This window comes from Lithobates pipiens, unplaced genomic scaffold (assembly GCF_037356315.1).
Source record: "Lithobates pipiens isolate NorthernLeopardFrog02 unplaced genomic scaffold, aLitPip1_a1.2 Scaffold_35, whole genome shotgun sequence".
Classification (NCBI taxonomy): Eukaryota; Metazoa; Chordata; class Amphibia; order Anura; family Ranidae; genus Lithobates; species Lithobates pipiens.
Window position 1 is genome coordinate 4,848,921 of NW_027507811.1, and position 27,197 is coordinate 4,876,117.

Below are 27,197 nucleotides of genomic sequence, written 5' to 3' on the forward strand. Positions count from 1 at the left end.
GTCTTCAGACTAGGTACTTGGTTGCACTTTGTAGGCAGAGGTTGAGATGGTGTCTTCAGACTAGGTACTTGGTTGCACTTTGTTTGTAGGCAGAGGTTGAGATGGTGTCTTCAGACTAGGTACTTGGTTGCACTTTGTTTGTAGGCAGAGGTCGAGATGGTGTCTTCAGACTAGGTACTTGGTTGCACTTTGTAGGCAGAGGTTGAGATGGTGTCTTCAGACTAGGTACTTGGTTGCACTTTGTTTGTAGGCAGAGGTCGAGATGGTGTCTTCAGACTAGGTACTTGGTTGCACTTTGTAGGCAGAGGTTGAGATGGTGTCTTCAGACTAGGTACTTGGTTGCACCTTGTTTGTAGGCAGAGGTCGAGATGGTGTCTTCAGACTAGGTACTTGGTTGCACTTTGTTTGTAGGCAGAGGTCGAGATGGTGTCTTCAGACTAGGTACTTGGTTGCACTTTGTTTGTAGGCAGAGGTTGAGATGGTGTCTTCAGACTAGGTACTTGGTTGCACTTTGTTTGTAGGCAGAGGTCGAGATGGTGTCTTCAGACTAGGTACTTGGTTGCACTTTGTAGGCAGAGGTTGAGATGGTGTCTTCAGACTAGGTACTTGGTTGCACTTTGTGTGTAGGCAGAGGTCGAGATGGTGTCTTTGGACTAGGTACTTGGTTGCACTTTGTTTGTAGGCAGAGGTCGAGATGGTATCTTTGGACTAGGTACTTGGTTGCACTTTGTTTGTAGGCAGAGGTCGAGATGGTGTCTTCAGACTAGGTACTTGGCTGCTGGGGATTACTGCACTTTGTTTGTAGGCAGGGGTCGAGATGGTGTCTTCAGACAAGGTACTTGATTGCACCTTGTTTGTAGGCAGAGGTCGAGATGGTGTCTTCAGACTAGGTACTTGGTTGCACTTTGTTTGTAGGCAGAGGTCGAGATGGTGTCTTCAGACTAGGTACTTGGCTGCTGGGGATTACTACACTTTGTTTGTAGGCAGAGGTCGAGATGGTGTCTTCAGACAAGGTACTTGATTGCACCTTGTTTGTAGGCAGAGGTCGAGATGGTATCTTTGGACTAGGTACTTGGTTGCACTTTGTTTGTAGGCAGAGGTCGAGATGGTGTCTTCAGACAAGGTACTTGATTGCACCTTGTTTGTAGGCAGAGGTCGAGATGGTATCTTTGGACTAGGTACTTGGTTGCACTTTGTTTGTAGGCAGAGGTCGAGATGGTGTCTTCAGACTAGGTACTTGGTTGCACTTTGTTTGTAGGCAGAGGTCGAGATGGTGTCTTCGGACTAGGTACTTGGTTGCACTTTGTTTGTAGGCAGAGGTCGAGATGGTGTCTTCAGACTAGGTACTTGGTTGCACTTTGTAGGCAGAGGTTGAGATGGTGTCTTCAGACTAGGTACTTGGTTGCACTTTGTTTGTAGGCAGAGGTCGAGATGGTGTCTTTGGACTAGGTACTTGGTTGCACTTTGTTTGTAGGCAGAGGTCGAGATGGTATCTTTGGACTAGGTACTTGGTTGCACTTTGTTTGTAGGCAGAGGTTGAGATGGTGTCTTCAGACTAGGTACTTGGCTGCTGGGGATTACTGCACTTTGTTTGTAGGCAGAGGTCGAGATGGTGTCTTCAGACAAGGTACTTGATTGCACCTTGTTTGCAGGCAGAGGTCGAGATGGTGTCTTCAGACTAGGTACTTGGTTGCACTTTGTTTGTAGGCAGAGGTCGAGATGGTGTCTTCAGACTAGGTACTTGGCTGCTGGGGATTACTGCACTTTGTTTGTAGGCAGAGGTCGAGATGGTGTCTTCAGACAAGGTACTTGATTGCACCTTGTTTGTAGGCAGAGGTCGAGATGGTGTCTTCAGACAAGGTACTTGATTGCACCTTGTTTGTAGGCAGAGGTCGAGATGGTATCTTTGGACTAGGTACTTGGTTGCACTTTGTTTGTAGGCAGAGGTCGAGATGGTGTCTTCAGACTAGGTACTTGGTTGCACTTTGTTTGTAGGCAGAGGTCGAGATGGTGTCTTCAGACTAGGTACTTGGTTGCACTTTGTAGGCAGAGGTTGAGATGGTGTCTTCAGACTAGGTACTTGGTTGCACTTTGTTTGTAGGCAGAGGTCGAGATGGTGTCTTCAGACTAGGTACTTGGTTGCACTTTGTAGGCAGAGGTTGAGATGGTGTCTTCAGACTAGGTACTTGGTTGCACTTTGTTTGTAGGCAGAGGTTGAGATGGTGTCTTCAGACTAGGTACTTGGTTGCACTTTGTTTGTAGGCAGAGGTCGAGATGGTGTCTTCAGACTAGGTACTTGGTTGCACTTTGTAGGCAGAGGTTGAGATGGTGTCTTCAGACTAGGTACTTGGTTGCACTTTGTTTGTAGGCAGAGGTCGAGATGGTGTCTTCAGACTAGGTACTTGGTTGCACTTTGTAGGCAGAGGTTGAGATGGTGTCTTCAGACTAGGTACTTGGTTGCACCTTGTTTGTAGGCAGAGGTCGAGATGGTGTCTTCAGACTAGGTACTTGGTTGCACTTTGTTTGTAGGCAGAGGTCGAGATGGTGTCTTCAGACTAGGTACTTGGTTGCACTTTGTTTGTAGGCAGAGGTTGAGATGGTGTCTTCAGACTAGGTACTTGGTTGCACTTTGTTTGTAGGCAGAGGTCGAGATGGTGTCTTCAGACTAGGTACTTGGTTGCACTTTGTAGGCAGAGGTTGAGATGGTGTCTTCAGACTAGGTACTTGGTTGCACTTTGTGTGTAGGCAGAGGTCGAGATGGTGTCTTTGGACTAGGTACTTGGTTGCACTTTGTTTGTAGGCAGAGGTCGAGATGGTATCTTTGGACTAGGTACTTGGTTGCACTTTGTTTGTAGGCAGAGGTCGAGATGGTGTCTTCAGACTAGGTACTTGGCTGCTGGGGATTACTGCACTTTGTTTGTAGGCAGGGGTCGAGATGGTGTCTTCAGACAAGGTACTTGATTGCACCTTGTTTGTAGGCAGAGGTCGAGATGGTGTCTTCAGACTAGGTACTTGGTTGTACTTTGTTTGTAGGCAGAGGTCGAGATGGTGTCTTCAGACTAGGTACTTGGCTGCTGGGGATTACTACACTTTGTTTGTAGGCAGAGGTCGAGATGGTGTCTTCAGACAAGGTACTTGATTGCACCTTGTTTGTAGGCAGAGGTCGAGATGGTATCTTTGGACTAGGTACTTGGTTGCACTTTGTTTGTAGGCAGAGGTCGAGATGGTGTCTTCAGACAAGGTACTTGATTGCACCTTGTTTGTAGGCAGAGGTCGAGATGGTATCTTTGGACTAGGTACTTGGTTGCACTTTGTTTGTAGGCAGAGGTCGAGATGGTGTCTTCAGACTAGGTACTTGGTTGCACTTTGTTTGTAGGCAGAGGTCGAGATGGTGTCTTCGGACTAGGTACTTGGTTGCACTTTGTTTGTAGGCAGAGGTCGAGATGGTGTCTTCAGACTAGGTACTTGGTTGCACTTTGTAGGCAGAGGTTGAGATGGTGTCTTCAGACTAGGTACTTGGTTGCACTTTGTTTGTAGGCAGAGGTCGAGATGGTGTCTTTGGACTAGGTACTTGGTTGCACTTTGTTTGTAGGCAGAGGTCGAGATGGTATCTTTGGACTAGGTACTTGGTTGCACTTTGTTTGTAGGCAGAGGTTGAGATGGTGTCTTCAGACTAGGTACTTGGCTGCTGGGGATTACTGCACTTTGTTTGTAGGCAGAGGTCGAGATGGTGTCTTCAGACAAGGTACTTGATTGCACCTTGTTTGCAGGCAGAGGTCGAGATGGTGTCTTCAGACTAGGTACTTGGTTGCACTTTGTTTGTAGGCAGAGGTCGAGATGGTGTCTTCAGACTAGGTACTTGGCTGCTGGGGATTACTGCACTTTGTTTGTAGGCAGAGGTCGAGATGGTGTCTTCAGACAAGGTACTTGATTGCACCTTGTTTGTAGGCAGAGGTCGAGATGGTGTCTTCAGACAAGGTACTTGATTGCACCTTGTTTGTAGGCAGAGGTCGAGATGGTATCTTTGGACTAGGTACTTGGTTGCACTTTGTTTGTAGGCAGAGGTCGAGATGGTGTCTTCAGACTAGGTACTTGGTTGCACTTTGTTTGTAGGCAGAGGTCGAGATGGTGTCTTCGGACTAGGTACTTGGTTGCACTTTGTTTGTAGGCAGAGGTCGAGATGGTGTCTTCAGACTAGGTACTTGGCTGCTGGGGGTTACTGCACTTTGTTTATAGGCAGAGGTCGAGAATGGTGTCCTGTGGTTAAAGGCAATGAAGTCTTGAACGTGCACTTAGGAGGAGGTTAAGTTGGAGACTAGTCTAGGTCAGATGGTAGCAATTTAGTAAAATGTTTGAATATTAATGCACTAGTCATATGGTATTCCATGATATTAAAGCTCTAGTTCTGACAGCCAACTACCATCAGAGGAAATGCCCTTGTATGTATGTCACTGAGCTAGCAAACCAATGGTTATGAGTTTGAATCCTTAGGTGGCTACCTTTTCAGATTTAGTTATTAATGTTGCAGAAACCTTATGCAACCAAACCAATCAACTTTGAGACAAGGTGTCCTTCCATATTGGTTGCTATGTGTTATTGCACTTTGTAGGCAGCAGTTGAGACAATGCCCTGTGGTTTGTGGCCAAGGACTCTTGAAGGTAGAGTTTTGCCAGATGGGAATTTCCCGTAGGCTGAGTGAGAGATTTGTCTAGGTCTGATGGTAGCAGTTTAGTAAATTGTGTAAATAATAATCCACTAGTCATATGCTATCATTCCATTCAATTAAAGGTCTAGTTTCGAGCCCCACACACCATCTCAGGCAGTGGCCTTGTATGTAAGACTGCAGGACTAACAAGCAAAATGGTGGCAATTTCAAATCCCCAAGTGGCCATCTTCCATTTATTAAAATACTAAACTAAAGCAAACAATCACCTTTCAGAGGACTTATCCTTTCTTATTAATTGCCATGGATTATTGCACTTTGTAGGCAGCAGTTGAGATAGTGCCCTGTGATTCATAGCAATGGACTCTTGAAAGAAAAGTTTGGAATTTCCTCTAGGCCAAGTGGCAGACTAGTTTAGGGTCTGATGGTTTGAATTTAGTCACATTTTCAAATATTAAACCCCTAGTCATGCCCCTAGTATAAGTTCCACCCGTAGCCTGAGACAATGGCCTTGCATGTATGCTGCTAACCTCACAAGCGATAAGGTTGCAAGTTCTAATCCTCAAGCAGCCACCTTTCCATGAATCTTTTATTAAAGTTGCAAAAACGGATGACGCCCATAACAACCAATCAACTTTCAAAACAAGGAATTTTTTCACGATGGTTGCTTTGGGTTATTGTACTTTGCAAGCAGCAATTAAGATAATGCTCCAGCTAACGTATTCTTGAAAATATATTTTTTACCAGATTGGGAATATCCTTTGGAAGGTCAACTGGGAGACTAGTTTTTTTGTTGGATGATGGCAATTTAGTACAATGTTTGAACATTAATCCGCTGATCATATGGTATGTCATGACATTACAACTCTGGTTTGGGACGCACACCACCATCTGAGACTATAGCCTGGGGGGTATGTTGGTGAGCGCATAATCTTAACGGTTATGAGTTCAAATCCTCAGGTGGTCGCCTGTCCAGATTTTTTTTTTTATTAACATTGTACAAACTGCTGAAACCAATAGCAACCAAGCCTCTTCAAATCGGTTGTTACTACCCTTTGCAACTTGAATCCTGGTTGAATTTAGGATGTATAGGCATTGCTGTCAGACTTGAGAATCTAGCTCTGTGGTGCAGCATGCAGAGCAGTTGAATGTTGAATCTCAAGGCCACGAGTTCGATTCCCAACGCAGAGCAAGCAGGTGTCTACTCAGCGTTGTTTGGTGCAGAACAGCATATATGTGCTTGGTGGCAAATGTTTTTCAATTGTTCTCATCATGTCCTATTTGGTATATAGTTCTACAGAGAAGTGACATACCAACTACAGCATGTGGTGCATGGTGTTGGTGTGTTGCTGTTGAATGCTGAAATCCCTTCTTTTCTTAGTTCGAATCTCTGATGTGGTGCTTGTTTTATGTATTCAAAGGGTAATAAAGTCTAGATCTGAGATATAGTTGTACTAGCAAGAGGATTGTATGTCTTCTGGTTCTGTGGTGCCGCATGTAAGCTCCTGAAGCTTCAACCAGAAGGTGGTAGGTTCAATTCCATACAAGTGTGCAAAGATGGTGCCTCAAAGTAGCCCCAAGGCCTTTGGGGATTGTGTAAAGGGCGGATGAAATTGTAAAACTGTGATGAAGTGGTCAGGCCTTGACTAAGTTGGTGGTGCGGACCACCTTTGGTTGGACTTGAGTAACCCAAGAACTGGTAAAGGAATACTTTAACGGAGAAGGCTATGATGAAAAATATGTTACTCATTGGTAATAATGCCAAGAATTTGTGAGATGTTTGCATGAAACTTGTTGACCTATGAGAATGGATGACTTTGGTTTCCAGTCTACCAACTCTCCTGTGCTTTCTATGTGCTATTTGTTCCTCTCTGTGTAATGAGATGACCTTCATCCCTGTGTAACCATGATGTGGGTGACCTTGGCACCATGAGAATGAAGCCTCAATGAACATGCGTTCCAGCCATATAACCCTGATGTAGGTGTCCTTGAAACAATGTGATTGAAAACCACAAGCAGTGGGATACAAGAGGAGCTTGAACATAGAACGCACAGGAGAGTTGGTAGACTGGAAACTAAAGTCTTCCATTATAGGTCAACAAGTTTCATGTAAAACATCACATGAATTCTTGGCCTTTAACCTAAGAATCTCATATTTTCCATCAACATAGCCTTCTGCATTACAGTATTACTGCCACAGGTTCTTGGTTCACTCAAGCCCAACCAATTGTGGTCTGCACCATTTACAGTATTTCTGCCACAGGTTCTTGGTTCACTCAAGCCCAACCAATTGTGGTCTGCACCATTTACAGTATTACTGCCACAGGTTCTTGGTTCACTCAAGCCCAACCAATTGTGGTCTGCACCATTTACAGTATTACTGCCACAGGTTCTTGGTTCACTCAAGCCCAACCAATTGTGGTCTGCACCATTTACAGTATTTCTGCCACAGGTTCTTGGTTCACTCAAGCCCAACCAATTGTGGTCTGCACCATTTACAGTATTTCTGCCACAGGTTCTTGGTTCACTCAAGCCCAACCAATGGTGGTCCGCACCACTAACTTAGTCAAGAGCTCATCATCATCATCATCATCATCATCATCATCATCATCATCATCCTTCACACAATCCCCAAAGGGGGCTTGGTGCTAATTTGAGACACCATCTTTGCACACCGGTTAGGAATCGAACCAACCACCCTCTGGTTCAAACCTTCAGGAGCTTACAGGCTGCACCACAGAACCAGAAGACGTACAAACCAGTTGCTAGTACAACTATATCACGGATCGAGACTTTCTTACCCTTTGAAAACATAAAACACGTTCCACATCAGGGATTCGAACTAAGAAGACCAGGGCTTTCAGCATTCAACAGCAACACACCAACACCATGCACCACATGCTCTAGCCAGCAAATGACCTTCGTTGTAGAACTATATACCAAATAGGACACGATGAGAATAACTGAAAAACAATTGGTGGCAAATGAAACACAAAACTGGGTTTTATACGTGCAGATTTGAACACACGACCTTCAAGCTACAAGACAAGAGCGCTCTACACCTTGAGGTGCATCAAGAGCACACAGCCACCCAATCTGGAGACCTTTCTATTTTCCAGAACTTCATAAATGCAGCGCTCATTTTATTGGCCGAAAATAAATTCTGGGTTAGAGATTCACTAAGCAGTAAAGCAAAAGGTAAGGGTTACAACTTCCAAAATTAGATGCCAGTGAACGATACTATATTATTTAATTTTTTTATCCTGGCAGGTTATCTTTATGGGTGCAGGCTCAGTTAGAAGGAATCTACATGTTGGTGTCGGTGGGAGGAATAGTACCCCACTGTGGTGTTGGTGGAAGGAATAGTGCCCCACTGTTGTTGTCGGTGGGAGGAATAGTGCCCCGCTGGTGGTAGGAAGAATAGTGCCCCACTGTTGCTGTCCATAGAAGGAATAGTGCCCCACTGTTGGTGTTGGTGGGAGGAATAGTGCCCCACTGTTGTCGGTGGGAGGAATAGTGCCCCACTGTTGGTGTCGGTGGGAGGAATAGTGCCCCACTGTGGTGTTGGAGGAAGGAATAGTGCCCCACTGTTGTTGTCGGTGGGAGGAATAGTGCCCCGGTGGTGGTAGGAAGAATAGTGCCCCACTGTTGCTGTCCATAGAAGGAATAGTGCCCCACTGTTGGTGTTGGTGGGAGGAATAGTGCCCCACTGTTGTCGGTGGGAGGAATAGTGCCCCACTGTTGGTGTCGGTGGGAGGAATAGTGCCCCACTGTTGTCGGTGGGAGGAATAGTGCCCCACTGTTGGTGTCGGTGGGAGGAATAGTGCCCCACTGTGGTGTTGGTGGAAGGAATAGTGCCCCACTGTTGTCGGTGGGAGGAATAGTGCACCACTGTTGTCGGTGGGAGGAATAGTGCACCACTGTTGGTGTTGGTGGGAGGAATAGTGCCCCACTGTTGGTGTTGGTGGGAGGAATAGTGCCCCACTGTTGTTGTCGGTGGGAGGAATAGTGTCCCACTGTTGGTGTCGGTGGGAGGAATAGTGTCCCACTGTTGGTGGGAGGAATAGTGCCCCACTGTTGGTGCTGGTGGGAGGAATAGTGCCCCGGTGGTGGTAGGAAGAATAGTGCCCCACTGTTGCTGTCCATAGAAGGAATAGTGCCCCACTGTTGGTGCTGGTGGGAGGAATAGTGCCCCACTGTTGGTGCTGGTGGGAGGAATAGTGCCCCGGTGGTGGTAGGAAGAATAGTGCCCCACTGTTGCTGTCCATAGAAGGAATAGTGCCCCACTGTTGGTGCTGGTGGGAGGAATAGTGCCCCACTGTTGGTGCTGGTGGGAGGAATAGTGCCCCAGTGGTGGTAGGAAGAATAGTGCCCCACTGTTGCTGTCCATAGAAGGAATAGTGCCCCACTGTTGGTGTCGGTTAGGAGGAATAGTGCCCCCTTGTTGGTATCGGTGGGAGGAATAGTGCGCCACTGTTGTTGTCAGTGGGAGGAATAGTGCGCCACTGTTGCTGTCCATAGAAGGAATAGTGCCCCACTGTTGGTGTCAGTGGGAGGAATAGTGCTCTCTTGTTGGTGCTGGTGGGAGGAGAAGTGCCCCACTGTTGTTGTCAGTAGAAGGAATAGTGCCCCACTGTTGTTGTCAGTAGAAGGAATAGTGCCCCACTGTTGGTGTCCATAGAAGGAATAGTGCCCCACTGTTGGTGTCGGTGGGAAGAATAGTGCCCCCTTGTTGGTATTGGTGGGAGGAATAGTGCGCCACTGTTGGTGTCAGTGGGAGGAATAGTGCCCAACTGTTGGTGTCCATAGAAGGAATAGTGCCCCCTTGTTGGTGTCGGTGGGAGGAATAGTGCTCTCTTGTTGGTGCTGGTGGGAGAAATAGTGCCCCACTCTTGTTGTCAGTAGAAGGAATAGTGTCCTACTGTTGGTGTCAATGGGAGGAATAGTGCCCCACTGTTGTTGTCAGTTGGAGGAACAGCGCCCCATTCTTGGTGGCAGTGGCAGAAATAATGCCTCAAGGGCTAGATAATGGCAAGCAAAGGGCTGCATCTGGCCCCCGGGCCACAGTTTGGAGACCACCGTTATATAGCGTGAGGTACCCAGGGTAGAAGGAAAGTTACACTATTTGGGGGAAACTTGTATGGCCCTTACCTACCTGCCAAAGGGCTTTAAATCTCGGGATGGTGCAGACACAAGGGACACTGACATGGTCACCTATACCTGGCAGGTATGTAGTAGGGCTCTACTGCAATCCTTTGCATGTGTCAGTTGTACATATTAAGGAATCTTCATTTTATTTTTGTTGATTGCTGATGAGAAAAATAAAGAGAAGGATTTATTTGGTTGTGCCCCCCAATCCTTCCTTGCCTGGACCACCTACCTTCATCACTGTGCTATATGTCTTCTAATGCACCCCTGGCATGGTTATATCCTCTCAGTTCTCTACATAAATTTTGCAGAAATTTGTGCTTAAAGTATTTTTTTTTTTCCATTTTGGATAAAGTAAGGGAGGGTTATAGCCCCTGGCAGTTAATTTTTTTGCCATCTCTGTCCCATTGGGTACAGTGTTGTATGACCGCGTAATTGTCATTCAAAGTGCATCACCGCTGAAAGCTGAAAATTGCTCTGGGACTGAGGGGGGGGGGGAAGGGGGTTTAAGTGCCCGGTAAGCAAGTGGTTAAAAAAGGAAAATCCACTTAGCACTACAAGTGCACTAGATCTGAAGCTCTGCTGATTTTATCATCCAATCACGTGCAAGCTAAAAGGCCGTTTTTTTTTATTTTCCTTGCATGTCCCCCTCGGATTTACAGCGACTGCACTTCCAAGTGCACTTGTAGTGCAAAGTGGATTTTCCTTTCGGAAATAACCCCCAATATGTACCTGTGTTCAAGGTAGGGTTGCCACCTTTTCTTCAAGTCAAACCCGAACACTTTTGCGGCGCATAGCAATTTTTGTTTTTATAGTATAAACTATTCATATATTTTGCTATTAAATAGCATATCTAATCATATGAATTTAATCACAAGAGTTCCCTTTTACGTTGCCCTTTTAGATCTGAGTTCCCTTTCACTGTAAGGGGGGACTCTGCAGACTCTGATGTAAGGGAGAACTCTGGGGACTCTAACATAAGGGATGCTGTGTGAACCCTGATAACTGATGTATGGAGAGGACTCTGATGTAAGGGGGAACACTGCGCCCTTTGGTGTAAAGGGGAACTCTGATGTAAGGGGTGCTCTGAGAACGCTGATATACCTTAGTGTACTCACTCAGAGGCAGGAGAGAGCAGAGGGGAGACTTCAGTCAGAGACAGGGATGGATGGTGAGCTCACTCACCCCTTGGCAATCAGCACCTCTCATCCAGATGTTTCTGAGGCTCCTAGACTTCAAATTTCTGGCCTCCACTTTCTTTTTCTGAGGCACAGCGCTGAGGAATTGAGTGTGGGCAGACACAGAGGGGTAGGGGCGGGAGGGAGATGTGCAGATTGAGCCCTCTCTCCTGTCTATGTGTGTGTTGGGGGGGGGGGGGGGGGACTGTTAGTGTTGGCTTTGAGAAGTGTGAAAGAGGGTGTAACAGACACTATCGGCTTAGACAACTGCAGCCAGCAGCCTTGCTGGGAAGCCATAGTCCAGCCTGAATAATGTGTCCGGGTTTCAGGCAGTCTGAAACCCGGACGCATGATTCCAAACCCAAACTGTCCGGGTGAATCCTGGATAGGTGGCAACCCTAGTTCAAGGGGGTAACCCATACGGTTCCATCTGTTAAGTTCCCCCCTGTGTTTTTCGGGCTTGAATTTGGCCTCATCTATCATGCATAAAGCAACTTTTGGACCAATACACGAGATTCTGTTAGTCCCGTTGACTCAAAAGGTGTTTGTTTGTTTTTTGGTGGCAATCAATTTGGCAAGAAGAGTGCCCAAAATTGGTCACGCTTTCCTGCATTTTAGTTGACACCGGCAGAGAAAGCACTTTCTCTGCACACATTAGATGTGGTTCGGGCTGTCAAGGTGTCAGGGCTGGGCTCAGCCCTTCCTTCTCTGAGCTGGCCGCTCAGCTGTCGGCTAATTGCCAGCTCCTATCTCTCTCCACAGTCACTCAGCTGTTGATGATATCCTGCTCATCAGTCATGCCTACTTGAGCCGTCCAGTCCAGAAGTTCTCAGCCTTCGCCCTGGTCAACATCACAGAGACTATCTCCTGCGATCCTGTTCAAGACTTGCTTTGCTGACATCCCTTCTGGCTCCAGATCCTGCTTGCTGTTTCACTACATTGATCCCTGACTTCTGGCTTGGCTGACTATCCGTTCCGGTTACTGAACTTTGGCTATGTTTTGACTACGTTTTTTTTTTCATCGGAATAAACTCTGGCGGTTTTTCCGACGGTCTTGCCTACACGCGATCACACCAAAGTCCGACCGTCTAGAACGCGGTGACGTACAACACAAGTGCGACGGGACTAGAAAAAGGAAGTTCGATAGCCAGTAGCCAATAGCTGCCGTCTCGTACTTGCTTAAGAGCGGGCGTCGTTTTTTGGTCCTTCGGAACAGTATACAGACGAGCGGGGTTTCCCCGATGGGAATTGATTCCGTCGGAAATATTTAAAACATGTTCTATTTCTAGGTCCGTCATAATTTTTTTTTAAAAATAAATAAAAGAGTCCGATGAGGCCCACACACGATCGGAATATCCATCGGACTTTTTCTACCGGAAAGTCTGACCTCGTGTATGCGGCTTAAGGACCGGGCAGCTTCAAAGTTGACCATTGCACGGTGGATCTGTCAGCTTATTACACAAGCCTATGCCTTAAAGCGTAAGGCTCACTCTACTAGTAGAGTTTGGTCGTTCTTACGGGCGGCGGGAGGGGACCCACCCCCCACCCCTCCCGCCGCCCTCCGGTGCTTGTACCGACTCACCGCTTCCATCGGTGAGTCGGTCACAGGATCCGCCGACCCCCGGAAGTTACCATAGAGATTTCCGGCGGACCAGATCGTCCCCGGAGTCTCTATGATCGTTCGGAAGGCCGGGCGCGATGTTATGACGTCACGCCTGGCCTCTGCATTCAAATTAATGGCGCCGTTTTGGCTGGAAAGCCAGGATCGTTTTTTTTTATTTTTTTTTTTATTTATTTATTTATTTTAGGCTTCCCAGCCTAGAGGTGAGATGTGGGGGTCTTATTGACTCCCCCCATATCTCACTGTAAATATGTCCGATCGTGCCATATTCCTATTACAAGGGATGTTTACATTCATTGTAATAGGAATAAAAGTCATCAAAATTTTTTTTTTTTTAAAGTGTCAAACTAAAAAATAAAAAAATAAAATTAAGAATATAAAAAAAAAAAAAAATTTAAAGCGCCCCTGTCCCCGTGAGCTCGTACGCAAGTCCCGCCCACATATGAAAACGGTGTTCAAACCACACATGTGAGGTATCGTCGCGAACGTTAGAGCGAGAGCAATAATTCTAGCTCTGGACCTCCTCTGTAACGCAAAACATGTAACCAGTAAAAAAAAAAATTTAAAGCGTCGCCTATGGGGATTGATTTTTAAATACCAACGTTTGGCGCCATTCCACGAGCGCGTGCAATTTTGAAGTGTGACATGTTGGGTATCTATTTACTCGGCGTATATCTTCCTCTATCACATTATGCAAAAAAATTGGGCTAACTTTACTGCTTTTTTTAAAAAGCATGAAACTGTTTTTTTTTTTCTGGAAAAAACGTGTTCGAAAAATTGCAACGACCGCCATTGTATTCTCTAAGGTCTTTGCTAAAAAAAAAAAAAACATATATGTTTGGGGGGGTTCTATGTAATTTTCTAGCAAAAAAAAAAATTATGAATTTTACATGTAGGAGAGAAATGTCAGAATTGGTCTGGGTGCGAAGTGGTTAACCACTTGCTTACTGGGCACTTAAACCCCCCCCCAGACCAATTTTCAGCTTTCAGCGCTGATGCACTTTGAATGACAATTACACGGTCATACTGCACTGTACCCAAATGAAATTTGTATCATTTTTTTCCCACAAATAGAGCTTTCTTTTGGTGGTATTTAGTTACAGCTCGGAGTTTTATTTTTTGCTAAACAAACAAAAAAAGATGCAAAATAAAAAAAATCATGTTTAATAGTTTGTTATAAAATTTTGCAAACAGGTCATTTTTCTCCTTCATTGAAGTGCCCTGATGAGGCGGCACTGATAGGCTGCACTGGTGGGCACTGATCGGCTGCACTGGTGGGCACTGATAGGCTGCACTGGTGGGCACTGATAGGCTGCATTGGTGGGCACTGATAGGCTGCACTGGTGGGCACTGGTAGGCATAGTTAAGGCGGCACTAATAGGCACAGATAAGGCGGCACCGATGGGCACAGATAAGGCGGCACTGATGGGCACAGATAAGATGGCACGGATGGGTGGCACTAAGGGGCACTGACAGGTACCACTGATAGATAGGACTGATAAGTGGCACTGGTAGATGACACTGATGGGCACGGATATGTGGAACTGGGGTGCAGCACCTTTGTTGAGGCAGATTGTGGGCACTGCTGGGTGGCACTGTGGGCACTGCTGGGTGGCACTGACAGGGGGGCACTTATTTTTTTATTGAGGTGGCACTGGCAGGTGGGCACTGGCAGGGGGCAGGTGGGCACTGGCAGGGCTGGCCGTGATCGGGACTGATGTCCCGATCACGGCCGCCGGCGATCGGCTCATTTTTTTTCACCTCGCGCTGTCAGCGCGAGGAGGAATAATAGCCGATTACCGGCTCCGTTATATCACATGATCAGCTGTCATTGGCTGACAGCTGATCACGTGATAAGGGGTCGGGATGGACCCCTTGCTCGGATCGGTGATCAGGCGAGTCTCATAGACTCGCCGATCACAGAGCGTGCCGTGCACGCCCCTCAGGGGGCGCGCAGGCCGCTCGTGCGCGGGACGACGTCAATAGACGTAGTCCCGGCAAAGGAGGTTCGCGCTGTAGCCGTCATTCGGCTATAGCGCGGGTCTCAAGTGGTTAAATTCTGTAATGTACAATAAAGAAAACTGGATTTGTGTACTTACCTGTGTAGAACCTCTCCCGTAGGAGTCACTTATCCAGGTCTTCCCAACTTCAGCCTCGAAGCCAGACACCCAACGGGTTCATTCGTTGTTTCCAACCAAAGACCAGTCGAGGGGAATATTGTTTTTTATATTTTTGGAGAACTTGGATAGGGATGAGGGCAGTGATGGGATACTCGAGGAATAAGAACTATGCCCAACTGAGGACCTAATCTTACTTTTAGCATTAGTAGAGCCAGTAGAGCAAAGTCCCATTGAGTAGGTACAGGGATAGTAGGGACAATTGTAGACACTCACTCAGGTTGAACTGGATGGACTGGTGTCTTTATTCAACCTTCCTAACTATGAGGTATGCGTCTGGACAGGGCTCTTCAGGACACCAGCCGGTGTCCCCGTTAATAGACCCACAGCTGACTATAAACTAGGCTCCAGAGGGGCAGCTAGAGCACAAGGTCGTCCCCAAGATCTTTCCGATGTCTGTACTCCCAAGGACAGATGTCCGCCTCCTTCCAAGTGATGCCCTCCAATGAGAGCTTGTTCTTCTGTGGTCATTAAACATTAGAGCTCCCCCTAGCTGTCACCTGGTATCTGAATTTACACAGTGATTTCCTATGACAGTGATGGCGAACCTCGGCCCCCCCCCCCCCCCGGATGTTTTGGAACTACATTTCCCATGATGCTCAACTACACTGCAGAGTGCACAAGCATCGTGGGAAATGTAGTTCCAAAACATCCGGGGTGCCAAGGTTCGCCATCACTGTCCTATGACCATCGGCTCCATCTAGTGGTCATAATCCAGCAAAAAAACACTACAATACCACATTATTGCCATTACATGGCGCTGATGGTCATAGAAAAATCACTGCTCACATTCGTTGAAGAAATGTTTAACAAACAGACCTGTAATGTAGTCAGCCAATGAGGAGGTAATGACTCAATTTTTATTTGAAAAGCCCCAGAGGCTGCCTGTGAAAGTGGTGGGGGTTAACGCGTTTCGTCCTGGAAGACGACTTGAGAAAAAACAGACCTCTTGCCAGAGAATAATAGACCTCTAAGTCTCCATACCACAAAATGTACTCAGCCAATGAGAGGTAATGACTACATTTTTATTTTAAAAGGCCTAAAAAGGACCGCCTTTTAAGTGGTGGGGGTTAACGTATTTCGTCCTGGAAGACGACTTGAGAAAACAGACCTCTTGCAAGAGAACAATAGACCTCTAAGTCTCCATACCACAAAATGTACTCAGCCAATGAGAGGTAATGACTACATTTTTATTTTAAAAGGCCTAAAAGGACCACCTTTTAAGTGGTGGGGGTTAACGTGTTTCGTCCTGGAAGACGACTTGAGAAAACAGACCTCTTGCCAGAGAATAATAGACCTCTAAGTCTCCATACCACAAAATGTACTCAGCCAATGAGAGGTAATGGACTCAATTTTTATTTTAAAAGGCCTAAAGGACCGCCTTTTAAGTGGTGGTGGTTAATGTGTTTCGTCCTGGAAGACGACTTGAGAAAACAGACCTCTTGCAAGAGAATAATAGACCTCTAAGTCTCCATACCACGAAATGTACTCAGCCAATGAGAGGTAATGGACTAAATGTTTATTTTAAAAGGACTAAAGGACCGCCTTTTAAGTGGTGAGGGTTAACGTGTTTCGTCCTGGAAGACGACTTGAGAAAACAGACCTCTTGCAAGAGAACAATAGACCTCTAAGTCTCCATACCACAAAATGTACTCAGCCAATGAGAGGTAATGACTCCATTTATATTTGAAAAGCCCCAGAGGCTGCCTGTGAAAGTGGTGGGGTTAACGCGTTTCGTCCTGGAAGACGACTTGAGAAAACAGACCTCTTGCAAGAGAATAATAGACCTCTAAGTCTCCATACAACAAAATGTACTCAGCCAATGAGAGGTAATGACTCCATTTTTATTTTTCTCCTGCTATCAATGGCCGACACGGTACAACACTTCATCCATGTCTTTGGTGATCTCTGATCTCCTTATCAACAGTTTCTTATGTTGTTGCCTTTTTATTTGGAAAGTTTTATTATTCCCCCCACATGGGTGTGGCCCCTTTCTCAATACTATGTTTCAATGAGAGAAACATTTACCAATCCGACCTCTAGATGGCACTGTTGTATCATCCATTCCATAGGACATCTTCGTCAAAAGGTCAGGCTATGGTTGAGGTCTATGAACGGTTTCTTCCATGATGAAGATCAGCCATGGAGTATATCTGAGGTGTATATCAGGGGGTGCTTCTTCCCCCACATGTCCAGCAACATTCATATACAAGACATTTCCCGCACTCACTAATACACCTCCAGGGTTGTGTGGGACCCCCTGATGTACAGGAAGACAGGACTTCAGTGAGGAACAATTCCCTCAGTCAGACCAGGAAAGTTCATTCTCCTCCTTGTTCAATCTCAGATGACTGTAAACGGTGGACTTCTGTGGGTCACACTTCCTCCAATCAGAAGAGGAAAGTGGATCTACCACCGTGTGCAAGCTCTGATGTTTGTTAAGACCGGACTTAGTTTGAAAATATGTATCACATTTAGGACAGGGATACGGCTTCTCCCCCGTGTGCGATCTCTGATGGCTGTGAAGTTTGCACTTCTCTGAAAAACTTTTCCCGCACTCAGAACAGGAATATGGCTTCTCCCCCGAGTGCCATCTCAGGTGGATGTGAAGATGTGAATTCTCCGTAAAACGTTTCCCGCACTCAGGACAGGAATACGGTTTCACCCCCGTGTGATACCTCATGTGATTTGAGAGAGAGCCCTTCCGTGAAAAACATTTCCCGCACTCAGGACAGGAATAAGGCTTTTCCCCCGTGTGAATCCGCTGATGAAAAATAAAATGTGATTTTATTGAAAACCTTTTCCCACACTCAGCACAGGAATACGGCTTCTCCCCCGTGTGCACTCTCTGATGCAAGGTAAGATTAGACTTCTGTGAAAAACCTTTCCCGCACTCAGGACAAGAATACGGCTTCTCCCCCGTGTGAGTTCTTTTATGAAGATCAAGAGTGGATTTCAAACTGAAACATTTCCCACACTCAGGACACGAATATGGCTTTTCACCAGTGTGAGACCTTTTATGAAGATCAAGACTGGATTTTGTGTGGAAACACTTCCCGCACTCCGGACAGGAATATGGCTTCTCTCCTGTGTGAGATTTTCTATGCACACTAAGACTACAATTAAAACGGAAACACTTCCCGCACTCGGGGCAGGAATATCGTTTCTCCCCTGTGTGCAATCTCTGATGTATGGACAGATTGGACTTATGCGAGAAACATTTCCTGCACACAGGACAGGAATACGGCTTCTCACCTGTGTGAGATCTTTTATGAATATTAAGATTGTATTTAAAACGGAAATACTTCCCGCACTCACTACAGGGAAATCTCTTATGTGTTGGAAGGACGGCACTGTCCCGCACAGTCTGAGGTTCCTCGGGATAAGAGGAATACGATGGTCCGGCACCGTCCCGCACAGTGTGAGGTTCCTCGGGATAAGAGGAATACGATGGTCCGGCACCGTCCCACACAGTCTGAGGTTCCTCGGGATAAGAGGAATACGATGGTCCGGCACCGTACCGCACAGTCTGAGGTTCCTCAGGATAAGAGGAATACGATGGTCCGGCACCGTCCCGCACAGTCTGAGGTTCCTCAGGATAAGAGGAATACGATGGTCCGGCACCGTCCCGCACAGTCTGAGGTTCCTCAGGATAAGAGGAATACGATGGTCCGGCACCATCCCGCACAGTCTGAGGTTCCTCAGGATAAGAGGAATACGATGGTCCGGCACCGTCCCGCACAGTCTGAGGTTCCTCAGGATAAGAGGAATACGATGGTCCGGCACCGTCCCGCACAGTCTGAGGTTCCTCGGGATAAGAGGAATACGATGGTCCGGCACCGTCCCGCACAGTCTGAGGTTCCTCGGGATAAGAGGAATACGATGGTCCGGCACCGTCCCGCACAGTCTGAGGTTCCTCGGGATAAGAGGAATACGATGGTCCGGCACCGTCCCGCACAGTCTGAGGTTCCTCGGGATAAGAGGAATACGATGGTCCGGCACCGTCCCGCACAGTCTGAGGTTCCTCGGGATAAGAGGAATACGATGGTCCGGCACCGTCCCGCACAGTCTGAGGTTCCTCGGGATAAGAGGAATACGATGGTCCGGCACCGTCCCGCACAGTCTGAGGTTCCTCGGGATAAGAGGAATACGATGGTCCGGCACCGTCCCGCACAGTCTGAGGTTCCTCAGGATAAGAGGAATACGATGGTCCGGCACCGTCCCGCACAGTCTGAGGTTCCTCGGGATAAGAGGAATACGATGGTCCATCTACACTGTGTGGTGCCGGATGGACATTTGAGGTAGTCGGGTTTTCTCCTGGACTATACTGTGTGATGTCCTCATCTTCTACTTTACAGTCTGGAGACAAAGTGAGACAATCCTCTGAGGTTTTCCTCATCTCCCGTCCATCTACTAAAATAGAAATACAAAGATTATTACTAGACATCATCAGATATAAAACGTCCAGCTGCTAGAAAATGGGTCTAACAAAAGAGAATACATATTATGTGTATATATATATATATATATATATATAGCAGAGTGCCGAGGTCTGGCCTTTTTCTTTTACAACATATTGTATAAGGTCCAATAGGTGGGACTAAAGTGCCTTGAAAAAGTATTTATACCCCTTGAAATTTCCCACATTTGGTCACGTGTCCACCTGTGTGTAATTTAATCTCGGTATAAATACAGCTGTTCTGTGAAGCCCTCAGAGGTTTATCAGAGAACCTTAGTGAACAAACAGCATCATGAAGGCCAAGGAACACACCAGGCAGGTCAGGGATAAAGTTGTGGAGAAGTATAAAGCAGGGTTGGGTTATAATAAAATCTCCCAAGCTTTGACCATCTCAGGGAGCTCTGTTCAATCCATCATCGGAAAATGGAAAGAGTACGGGCACAACTGCCAACCTACCAAGACATGGCCGTCCACCTAAACTGACCGGGCCGGGCAAGGAGAGCATTCATCAGAGAAGAGCCAAGAGGTCCATGGTAACTCTGGAGGAGCTGCAGAGATCCACAGCTCAGGGGGGAGAATCTGTCCACAGGACAACTATTAGTCGTCTCTCCACAAATCTGCCCTTTATGGAAGAGTGACAAGAAGAAAGACATTGGAGAAAGAAAGTCATAAGAAGTCCTGTTTGTAGTTTGTGAGAAGCCATGTGGGGGAGGGGGCAGCAAACATGTGGAAGAAGGTGATCTGGTCAGAGGAGACCAAAATTCTACTTTATGGCCTAAAAGCAAAACGCTATGTGTGGGGGAAACTAACACCGCCAATCCCCCTGAACACACCATCCCCACCGTGAGACATGGCGGTGGCAGCATCATGTGGTGGGGATGGTTTTCTTCAGCAGGGACAGGGAAGCTGGTCAGAGTTGATGGGAAGATGGATGGAGACAAATACAGGACAATCTTAGAAGAAAACCTGTTAGAGTCGGCAAAAGACTTGAGACCGGGGCGGAGGTTCCCCTTCCAGCAGACCAGAAAGGCTTTGACCACCGCTATAGGAACCCGGAAATAAGGACCTGACATCACTGCTGCTTTCCCCGGAAGTAAACAGCGCCATTTTTTACAATGAAAAGCATTCGATCACACCGATCTTGTGGTTTTGAATGCTTTTAAGGGCAGAGGAGGGATCTGGGGTCTTGTAGACCTCAGATCCCTCCATAAAGAGGGCCCATCACCTCCTATTACTGGCACATGGGATGTTTACATTCATTATAGACCCCGGATCTCTCCATAAAGAGGACCCGTCACTTCCTATTACTGTCACATGGGATGTTTACATTCATTATAGACCCCGGATCTCTCCATAAAGAGGACCCGTCACCTCCTATTACTGTCACATGGGATGTTTACATTCATTATAGCCCCCGGATCTCTTCATAAAGAGGACCCGTCACTTCCTATTACTGTCACATGGGATGTTTACATTCATTATAGACCCCAGATCCCTCCATAAAGAGGACCCGTCACTTCCTATTACTGTCACATGGGATGTTTACATTCATTATAGACCCCGGATCTCTCCATAAAGAGGACCCGTCACCTCCTATTACTGTCACATGGGATGTTTACATTCATTATAGCCCCCGGATCTCTTCATAAAGAGGACCCGTCACCTCCTATTACTGTCACATGGGATGTTTACATTCATTATAGACTCCGGATCTCTCCATAAAGAGGGCCCGTCACCTCCTATTACTGTCACATGGGATGTTTACATTCATTATAGCCCCCGGATCTCTCCATAAAGAGGACTCGTCACCCCCTATTACTGTCACATGGGATGTTTACATTCATTATAGACCCCGGATCTCTCCATAAAGAGGACTCGTCACCCCCTATTACTGTCACATAGGATGTTTACATTCATTATAGCCCCCGGATCTCTCCATAAAGAGGACCCGTCACCTCCTATTACTGTCACATGGGATGTTTACATTCATTATAGACCCTGGATCTCTCCATAAAGAGGACCCGTCACCTCCTATTACTGTCACATGGGATGTTTACATTCATTATAGGCCCCGGATCTCTCCATAAAGAGGACCCGTCACCTCCTATTACTGTCACATGGGATGTTTACATTCATTATAGACCCTGGATCTCTCCATAAAGAGGACCCGTCACCTCCTATTACTGTCACATGGGATGTTTACATTCATTATAGGCCCCGGATCTCTCCATAAAGAGGACCCGTCACCTCCTATTACTGTCACATGAGATGTTTACATTCATTATAGACCCCGGATCTCTCCATAACGAGGACCCGTCACCTCCTATTACTGTCACATGGGATGTTTACATTCATTATAGACCCTGGATCTCTCCATAAAGAGGACCCGTCACCTCCTATTACTGTCACATGGGATGTTTACATTCATTATAGACTCCGGATCTCTCCATAAAGAGGACCCGTCACCTCCTATTACTGTCACATGGGATGTTTACATTCATTATAGGCCCCGGATCTCTCCATAAAGAGGACTCGTCACCCCCTATTACTGTCACATGGGATGTTTACATTCATTATAGCCCCCAGATCTCTCCATAAAGAGGACCCGTCACCCCCTATTACTGTCACATAGGATGTTTACATTCATTATAGCCCCCGGATCTCTCCATAAAGAGGACCCGTCACCTCCTATTACTGTCACATGGGATGTTTACATTCATTGTAGACCCCGGATTTCTCCATAAAGAGGACTCGTCACCCCCTATTACTGTCACATGGGATGTTTACATTCATTATAGACCCCGGATCTCTCCATAAAGAGGACCTGGCGACCTGCCTTGTTTACATAGGCAGACTGCCCCTCTGCCTCACTCAGGAACGATTGGGCGAGTCCCGGTGGACATTGGGGCCACCGGATCCACTGATTGGCTCCCGCCCATGACTAATCGCAGTGAGCCAGCGGCATGCGTGCTTCCCCCCCAGACCCGCAAGAGGCGATCACGTACAGGTACGTGATTTCACCTGTAGGAGCCACTGCTCTGCAATTAGATTATATATATATATATATATATATATATGCACACACATACACTATATATATATATTACACACATACACACACACACACACACGTGAGGAAAGTGGTTAAGGTGTGACATGTTTGGTATCTACAGGGGTTGGACAAAATTATGGAAACACCAGGTAAAAGAACAAATTCATTACCCAATATGGTGTTGAACCGCCTTTGGCCTCCAAGATGGCCCAAATTCTCCTAACCTCTGGAGATTAAACCCCAAACCCTGGGCTTTCTATCCTTTAACTGTGTCAAAACCATCACCTAATCCCCTCTGGCAGTAGTTGCAATCCACACAATTTTTTTTTTCTCTTTTAGATTACTTGCTGTTACTGAAGCCTGGCTTCATGAATCCGACACTGCTTCTCCTGCTTCCCTCTCCCATGATGGCCTTCTCTGGACTCACTCCCCCAGACCCAGTGGACAGAAGGGAGGTGGAGTGGGAATCCTTCTAGCCCCACATAGCATTTTTCAGGTACTTCACCCACCTCCCTCTCTGTCACTCTCCTCATTTGAGGCACATTGTATTCATCTATTTTCTCCAGTTTCTTTAAGAAGGGCTGTGCTATCGGCCTCCTGGACCCGTATCAACATTTCTTGATGACTTCTCTGCCTGGCTACCCTACTTTCTCTCTTTCATGGTGACCTCAACATCCCTGTTAATACTTAGACTCCCGCTACTTCTAAACTTCTCAGTCTAACCTCCTCTTTTGACCTGAAGCAATGGATACACCATGGATACACAATGGATACACCATGGATACACAATGGATGTACGCTTCTACTCACTCTGAGGGCAACACCCTTGACCTTGTATTCTCCTACCTATGCACTCGGTGCCACCTCTCCATAAATTGACAAATATAAGTCTTAGATGGGGGATAATGGAATCTGGTACCATTTTGTTTATGCAACATTCCGGGTACCAATCCTGCGTAATGTTCTTTTGTCTCTTTCGGTCCGTTGACCATGTGGATTGCACTTATGCTCATCAGGCGATGTTTTCCCAAAAACTGTATGCGTCGTCATAACCTTTGACACTGTACCTCGCAACACGGCAAATAAGTCGGCAATTTCAGTCACAAAGGCCCCAGCTAAGCCGGCACCAACGATTTGCCCTCTGTGAAGCTCAGACATGACTCCGTACTACTAGCAGCGCACAAAGTGAACGTGGAAAGTGAGGCTTCCATCCTATTAGCTCGGTGTCTTATCACACACACAGAACGTTACAGTAGCACCTTGGACTACGAGCATAATTCGTTTCCAGAAGCATGCTTGCAATCCAAAGCACTTGTATATCAAAAGCGAGCTTCCCCATAGGAATCAATGGAAACTCAGATAATCCGTTCCAGTGTCACTGCTAGTGTATGCAGTACCGCATGTGGCCAAAGGGGGTGGGGGTGCCAGAGACACTCAGAGACGCTCGGAGATGCTCAGGAATGGAGTGTTTCAGAGTGTCTCTGAGCATCACCGGCGCCCCCCCACACCTCTGTCCATGCGCTACTGCACACCCCAGAGGCATGAATCCTGCAACGTTCGAGATTAAAAAAGAAAAAAAAAACTTGTATTGCGAAACGCTCGTAAACCCCCGTTACTCGCAATCCCAAGTTTTACTGTATATCACTTCCACTTTCACCATGGGCATATTGTCATGTTCACACCTGCAGATCACATCATGTTTGCATATTTTTGCCCAACCTCTGTATTTACTCCACGTAGCATCATCCTTTTATATTTTACAAAAAAAGCTGGAGTTATGTATGGTGTGCTTCTTAAAAAAAAATAAAAAATGGCGTTTGAAAAACCGCTGCGCATATACCGTATGACATAAAAAATTGCAACAACCATCAATTTATTTTTTAGGGCCTCCGCTCCTCCCATCTCCTGAGACTGCACTCAGTGACTTGGGTCTGAGACTATACAGACATATCCCTCCACCCGCCACAGCCAGCAAATAACAGAGCAAGTAACCCCGGGGGGGATTGTTCTGTCAGAGATCTTGCTGGATCCGGGCATGGGGCAGAAGACCCAAGGTACATACCCCAGGTGCCTAGGCTGAGCAACGCCTATGGTGAAAATCAACATTTTGCTGCCGGCTGATCCCCAGAATCTCCATAAATCCAGTCTAGATCCATAAATTGTGTCGGCAGCACAGAGAAGGAAGATTATCGGAGAGAAATCCAGGAATACAGGACGGGGAACACAGCTCAGGAAAGTGACCAGGGGATTACAGGCTGATATCACCCAGCCCCCGCCCTACTCTGGACCAATCAGTGAGCAGTATGGGTGGAGGAATGGATTTAGTGTTAATGACCCACCTGTGCTGATCTCTGTAGGAGTGTCCTCCTCTATAAATGTCCCCGTTATTCCATCCTCCTCCATAGACTGCTGATCATCCCTCACATACCTCTCTTCTTCTTCTGATTTCACCTCAAATTCTATATCCATTGGATCTCCACTCTAAACCAAGAGAATGAGAGAGAGAGAGAATATCATCTGTAAAATATAAGCTTTAATTTTGAGAAATCCACACATCGTCTCCATGAGTCTGTGTTTTAGAACCTTTGTCCCACCAACCTTGTAACAGTGGGGGATGGTGTGACCTTCCTGTGTGGAATCCCGGGAATACAGAGGACGGGGACATCTCTCTGGGGGGTTCCTGTATCTGGATGACTCCTCCATGGTGTCCTGGTACAGATCTTTGTGTTCTTCCTCCATCCCCCCATCCTCATCATCCTCCTCTTTTATCTCTTCTTTAACCTCAACTTTAGGATCTCTCAGGTTTCCACTCTGAATATATAATAAAAATGACATCAATGGTAACAATGCAGATAATGTACAGATCCTAATGATACTATCAGTGATTGTTCCTCATCTACCTGATGATGGTGGGGGATGGTGTGATCTTCCTGTGTGGAATCCCGGGAATACAGAGGACGGGGACATCTCTCTGGTGGGTTCCTGGTATTTGGTGGCTCCATCATATCCTTGTGTCCTTCTAAAAACTCCTCCATCACTCCATACTCCTCATCCTCCTCTTTATACTCTTCTTTAACATCAATATTATCATCCCCGAGGATTCCACTCTGAATATATAATAAAACATTCATTGTAACAAATACACTTCTGTATAAATTATAACTTCCTAAAATTGTGCCTCATCTGTGATGATGGTGAGGGATGGTTTTGACCTACCTGATGATGGTGGGGGATGGTGTGATCTTCCTGTGTGGAATCCCGGGAATACAGAGGACGGGGACATCTCTCTGGTGGGTTCCCATTACTGGATCCATCTGTAGGAAACACACACACTGACTGAATACATTGTTTCTATGTGTTTATCAGATGATGGGGGATGGGTGGAGCCTCCGTACTGCTCTCTCCTTTACAATAAAGTCTCCTCTTACCCGGTGATGTGAGGGGCGGCTGATTGGCCATCATGACGTCCTTGTAGAGATCCTTGTGTCCTTCTAAATACTCCCACTCCTCCATGGAGAAATAGACAGTGACATCCTGACACCTTATAGGAACCTGACACACACAATGATACAGTCACCATCCAGACACATCCCTTGTGTTGAACCTTCACAGACATCAGGAAGTTATTTTCCCTCTTCTACATAAAGCTTATAAAATACAAACATGTGCATCATAAATCCACCCCCCCATATTATCGTATAATCCGTTAGTATAGACTGAGAAGGTGATTGGTGGGAAAGGTGACACATCTCCAATATGAAGAGAATGTTCCGGCCCCGTAAGTGGGGGAATGTTCTGCCCCTGAAGAGGTTAATCTAGGTTTCCACACTATATATGTGTGTATCATCATCTGCTGGAGATAAAAGACGTCACAGTGACTATGGAGGAAGAGGACGGACATGACGGGGGGGGGGGGGGGGGGTACTGGGTGTAAATAGAAAATAAGATCTTATTACCTCCTCTGCTGAAACTTCCAACAATGTCTCCTTTCTACTTCCTCCCCACTCACCTCTCACCCGGAACTTCCTATTTATAACTGACATCACTTCCTGTCTGTACCTGACATCACTTCCTGTCTTCCATAGAGACTTCCTGTCTAGGAAGTCTAAGACTTCCTGTCACTTCTGTGAGATCACCACCTTGTGGAGATCAGAGGAACTGCAGCCCCCGAGAAACATCTCGTAGTGTGAACACGGCCTTGTGCTGTGTGTGTATGTACTTTATATCCTTATAGATGGGGTCATCTCCACTCCCACCAAGGGGGAGAGAAATACATTACGGTCTAGCCCAGCCTTTCTCAGCCAGGGTTCCTCCAAAGCTTTCTAGGGGTTCCTTGAGCAATGAACAATTTCTGTCTCTCAGTATCACCGACATCCCAACCTGGAAAAACTAAATTCAGGAAGGTGGCAAACTATGGTCGCCACCTCATCCCTTTAATCCCGAACACATATGAATTACTCGGGTTCTGTGGCTGATTAACCACTTAAGGACCGCCTCCTGCACATATATGTCGTCAGAATGGCACGGCTGGGCACGAGCACGTACCTGTACGTTGCTTTTTAAGTGCCCAGCCGTGGGTCGGGAGCGCGCCGTGACCGTGGCAGTGGGACCAGCAGCGGTGATCGAGTCACAGAGCTGAAGAACGAGGAGAGGTCTGTGTAAACAAACCTCTCCCCGTGCTTCCTACTGAGCCTGTCACTGATCGTCTCTTCCCTGTTATAGGGAAAGACGATCAGTGACGTCACATGCCAGGCTACGCCCCTACAATAAAAAAAAAACACATAACGTCATACATAACACCTACACTGCCCCCTAGTGGTTAACTCCTTCACTGCCAGTGTCATTTACACAGGAATCACTGCATTTAAATAGCACTGATTGCTGTATAAATGACAATGG

General features: G+C 46.6%; 3 protein-coding genes across 3 annotated transcripts in view; 1 reads left to right on the plus strand and 2 right to left on the minus strand.

Annotated features, from left to right (window-relative positions):
- Positions 1 to 27,197, plus strand: part of LOC143955908 (uncharacterized) — an 865,587-nt gene that overhangs the window by 16,576 nt on the left and 821,814 nt on the right. The gene's annotated exons all lie outside the window — the stretch shown is intronic.
- LOC143955348 (uncharacterized) overlaps positions 16,611 to 27,197 on the minus strand; it is a 316,606-nt gene continuing 306,019 nt past the window's right edge. Inside the window, 1 exon segment of the mRNA XM_077465415.1 lies at positions 16,611 to 18,709. Coding sequence (XP_077321541.1) covers positions 17,090 to 18,709 — 1,620 coding nt within the window. The 3' untranslated portion in view covers positions 16,611 to 17,089.
- Positions 25,017 to 26,228, minus strand: LOC143955983 (uncharacterized). Its single transcript, XM_077466108.1, has 3 exons — positions 25,727 to 26,228; positions 25,515 to 25,612; positions 25,017 to 25,405 (listed from the first exon to the last, which is right to left on the minus strand). Exons 1-3 carry the CDS (start codon positions 25,809 to 25,811, stop codon positions 25,133 to 25,135), a joined length of 456 nt encoding a protein of 151 aa, XP_077322234.1. The 5' UTR covers positions 25,812 to 26,228; the 3' UTR covers positions 25,017 to 25,132.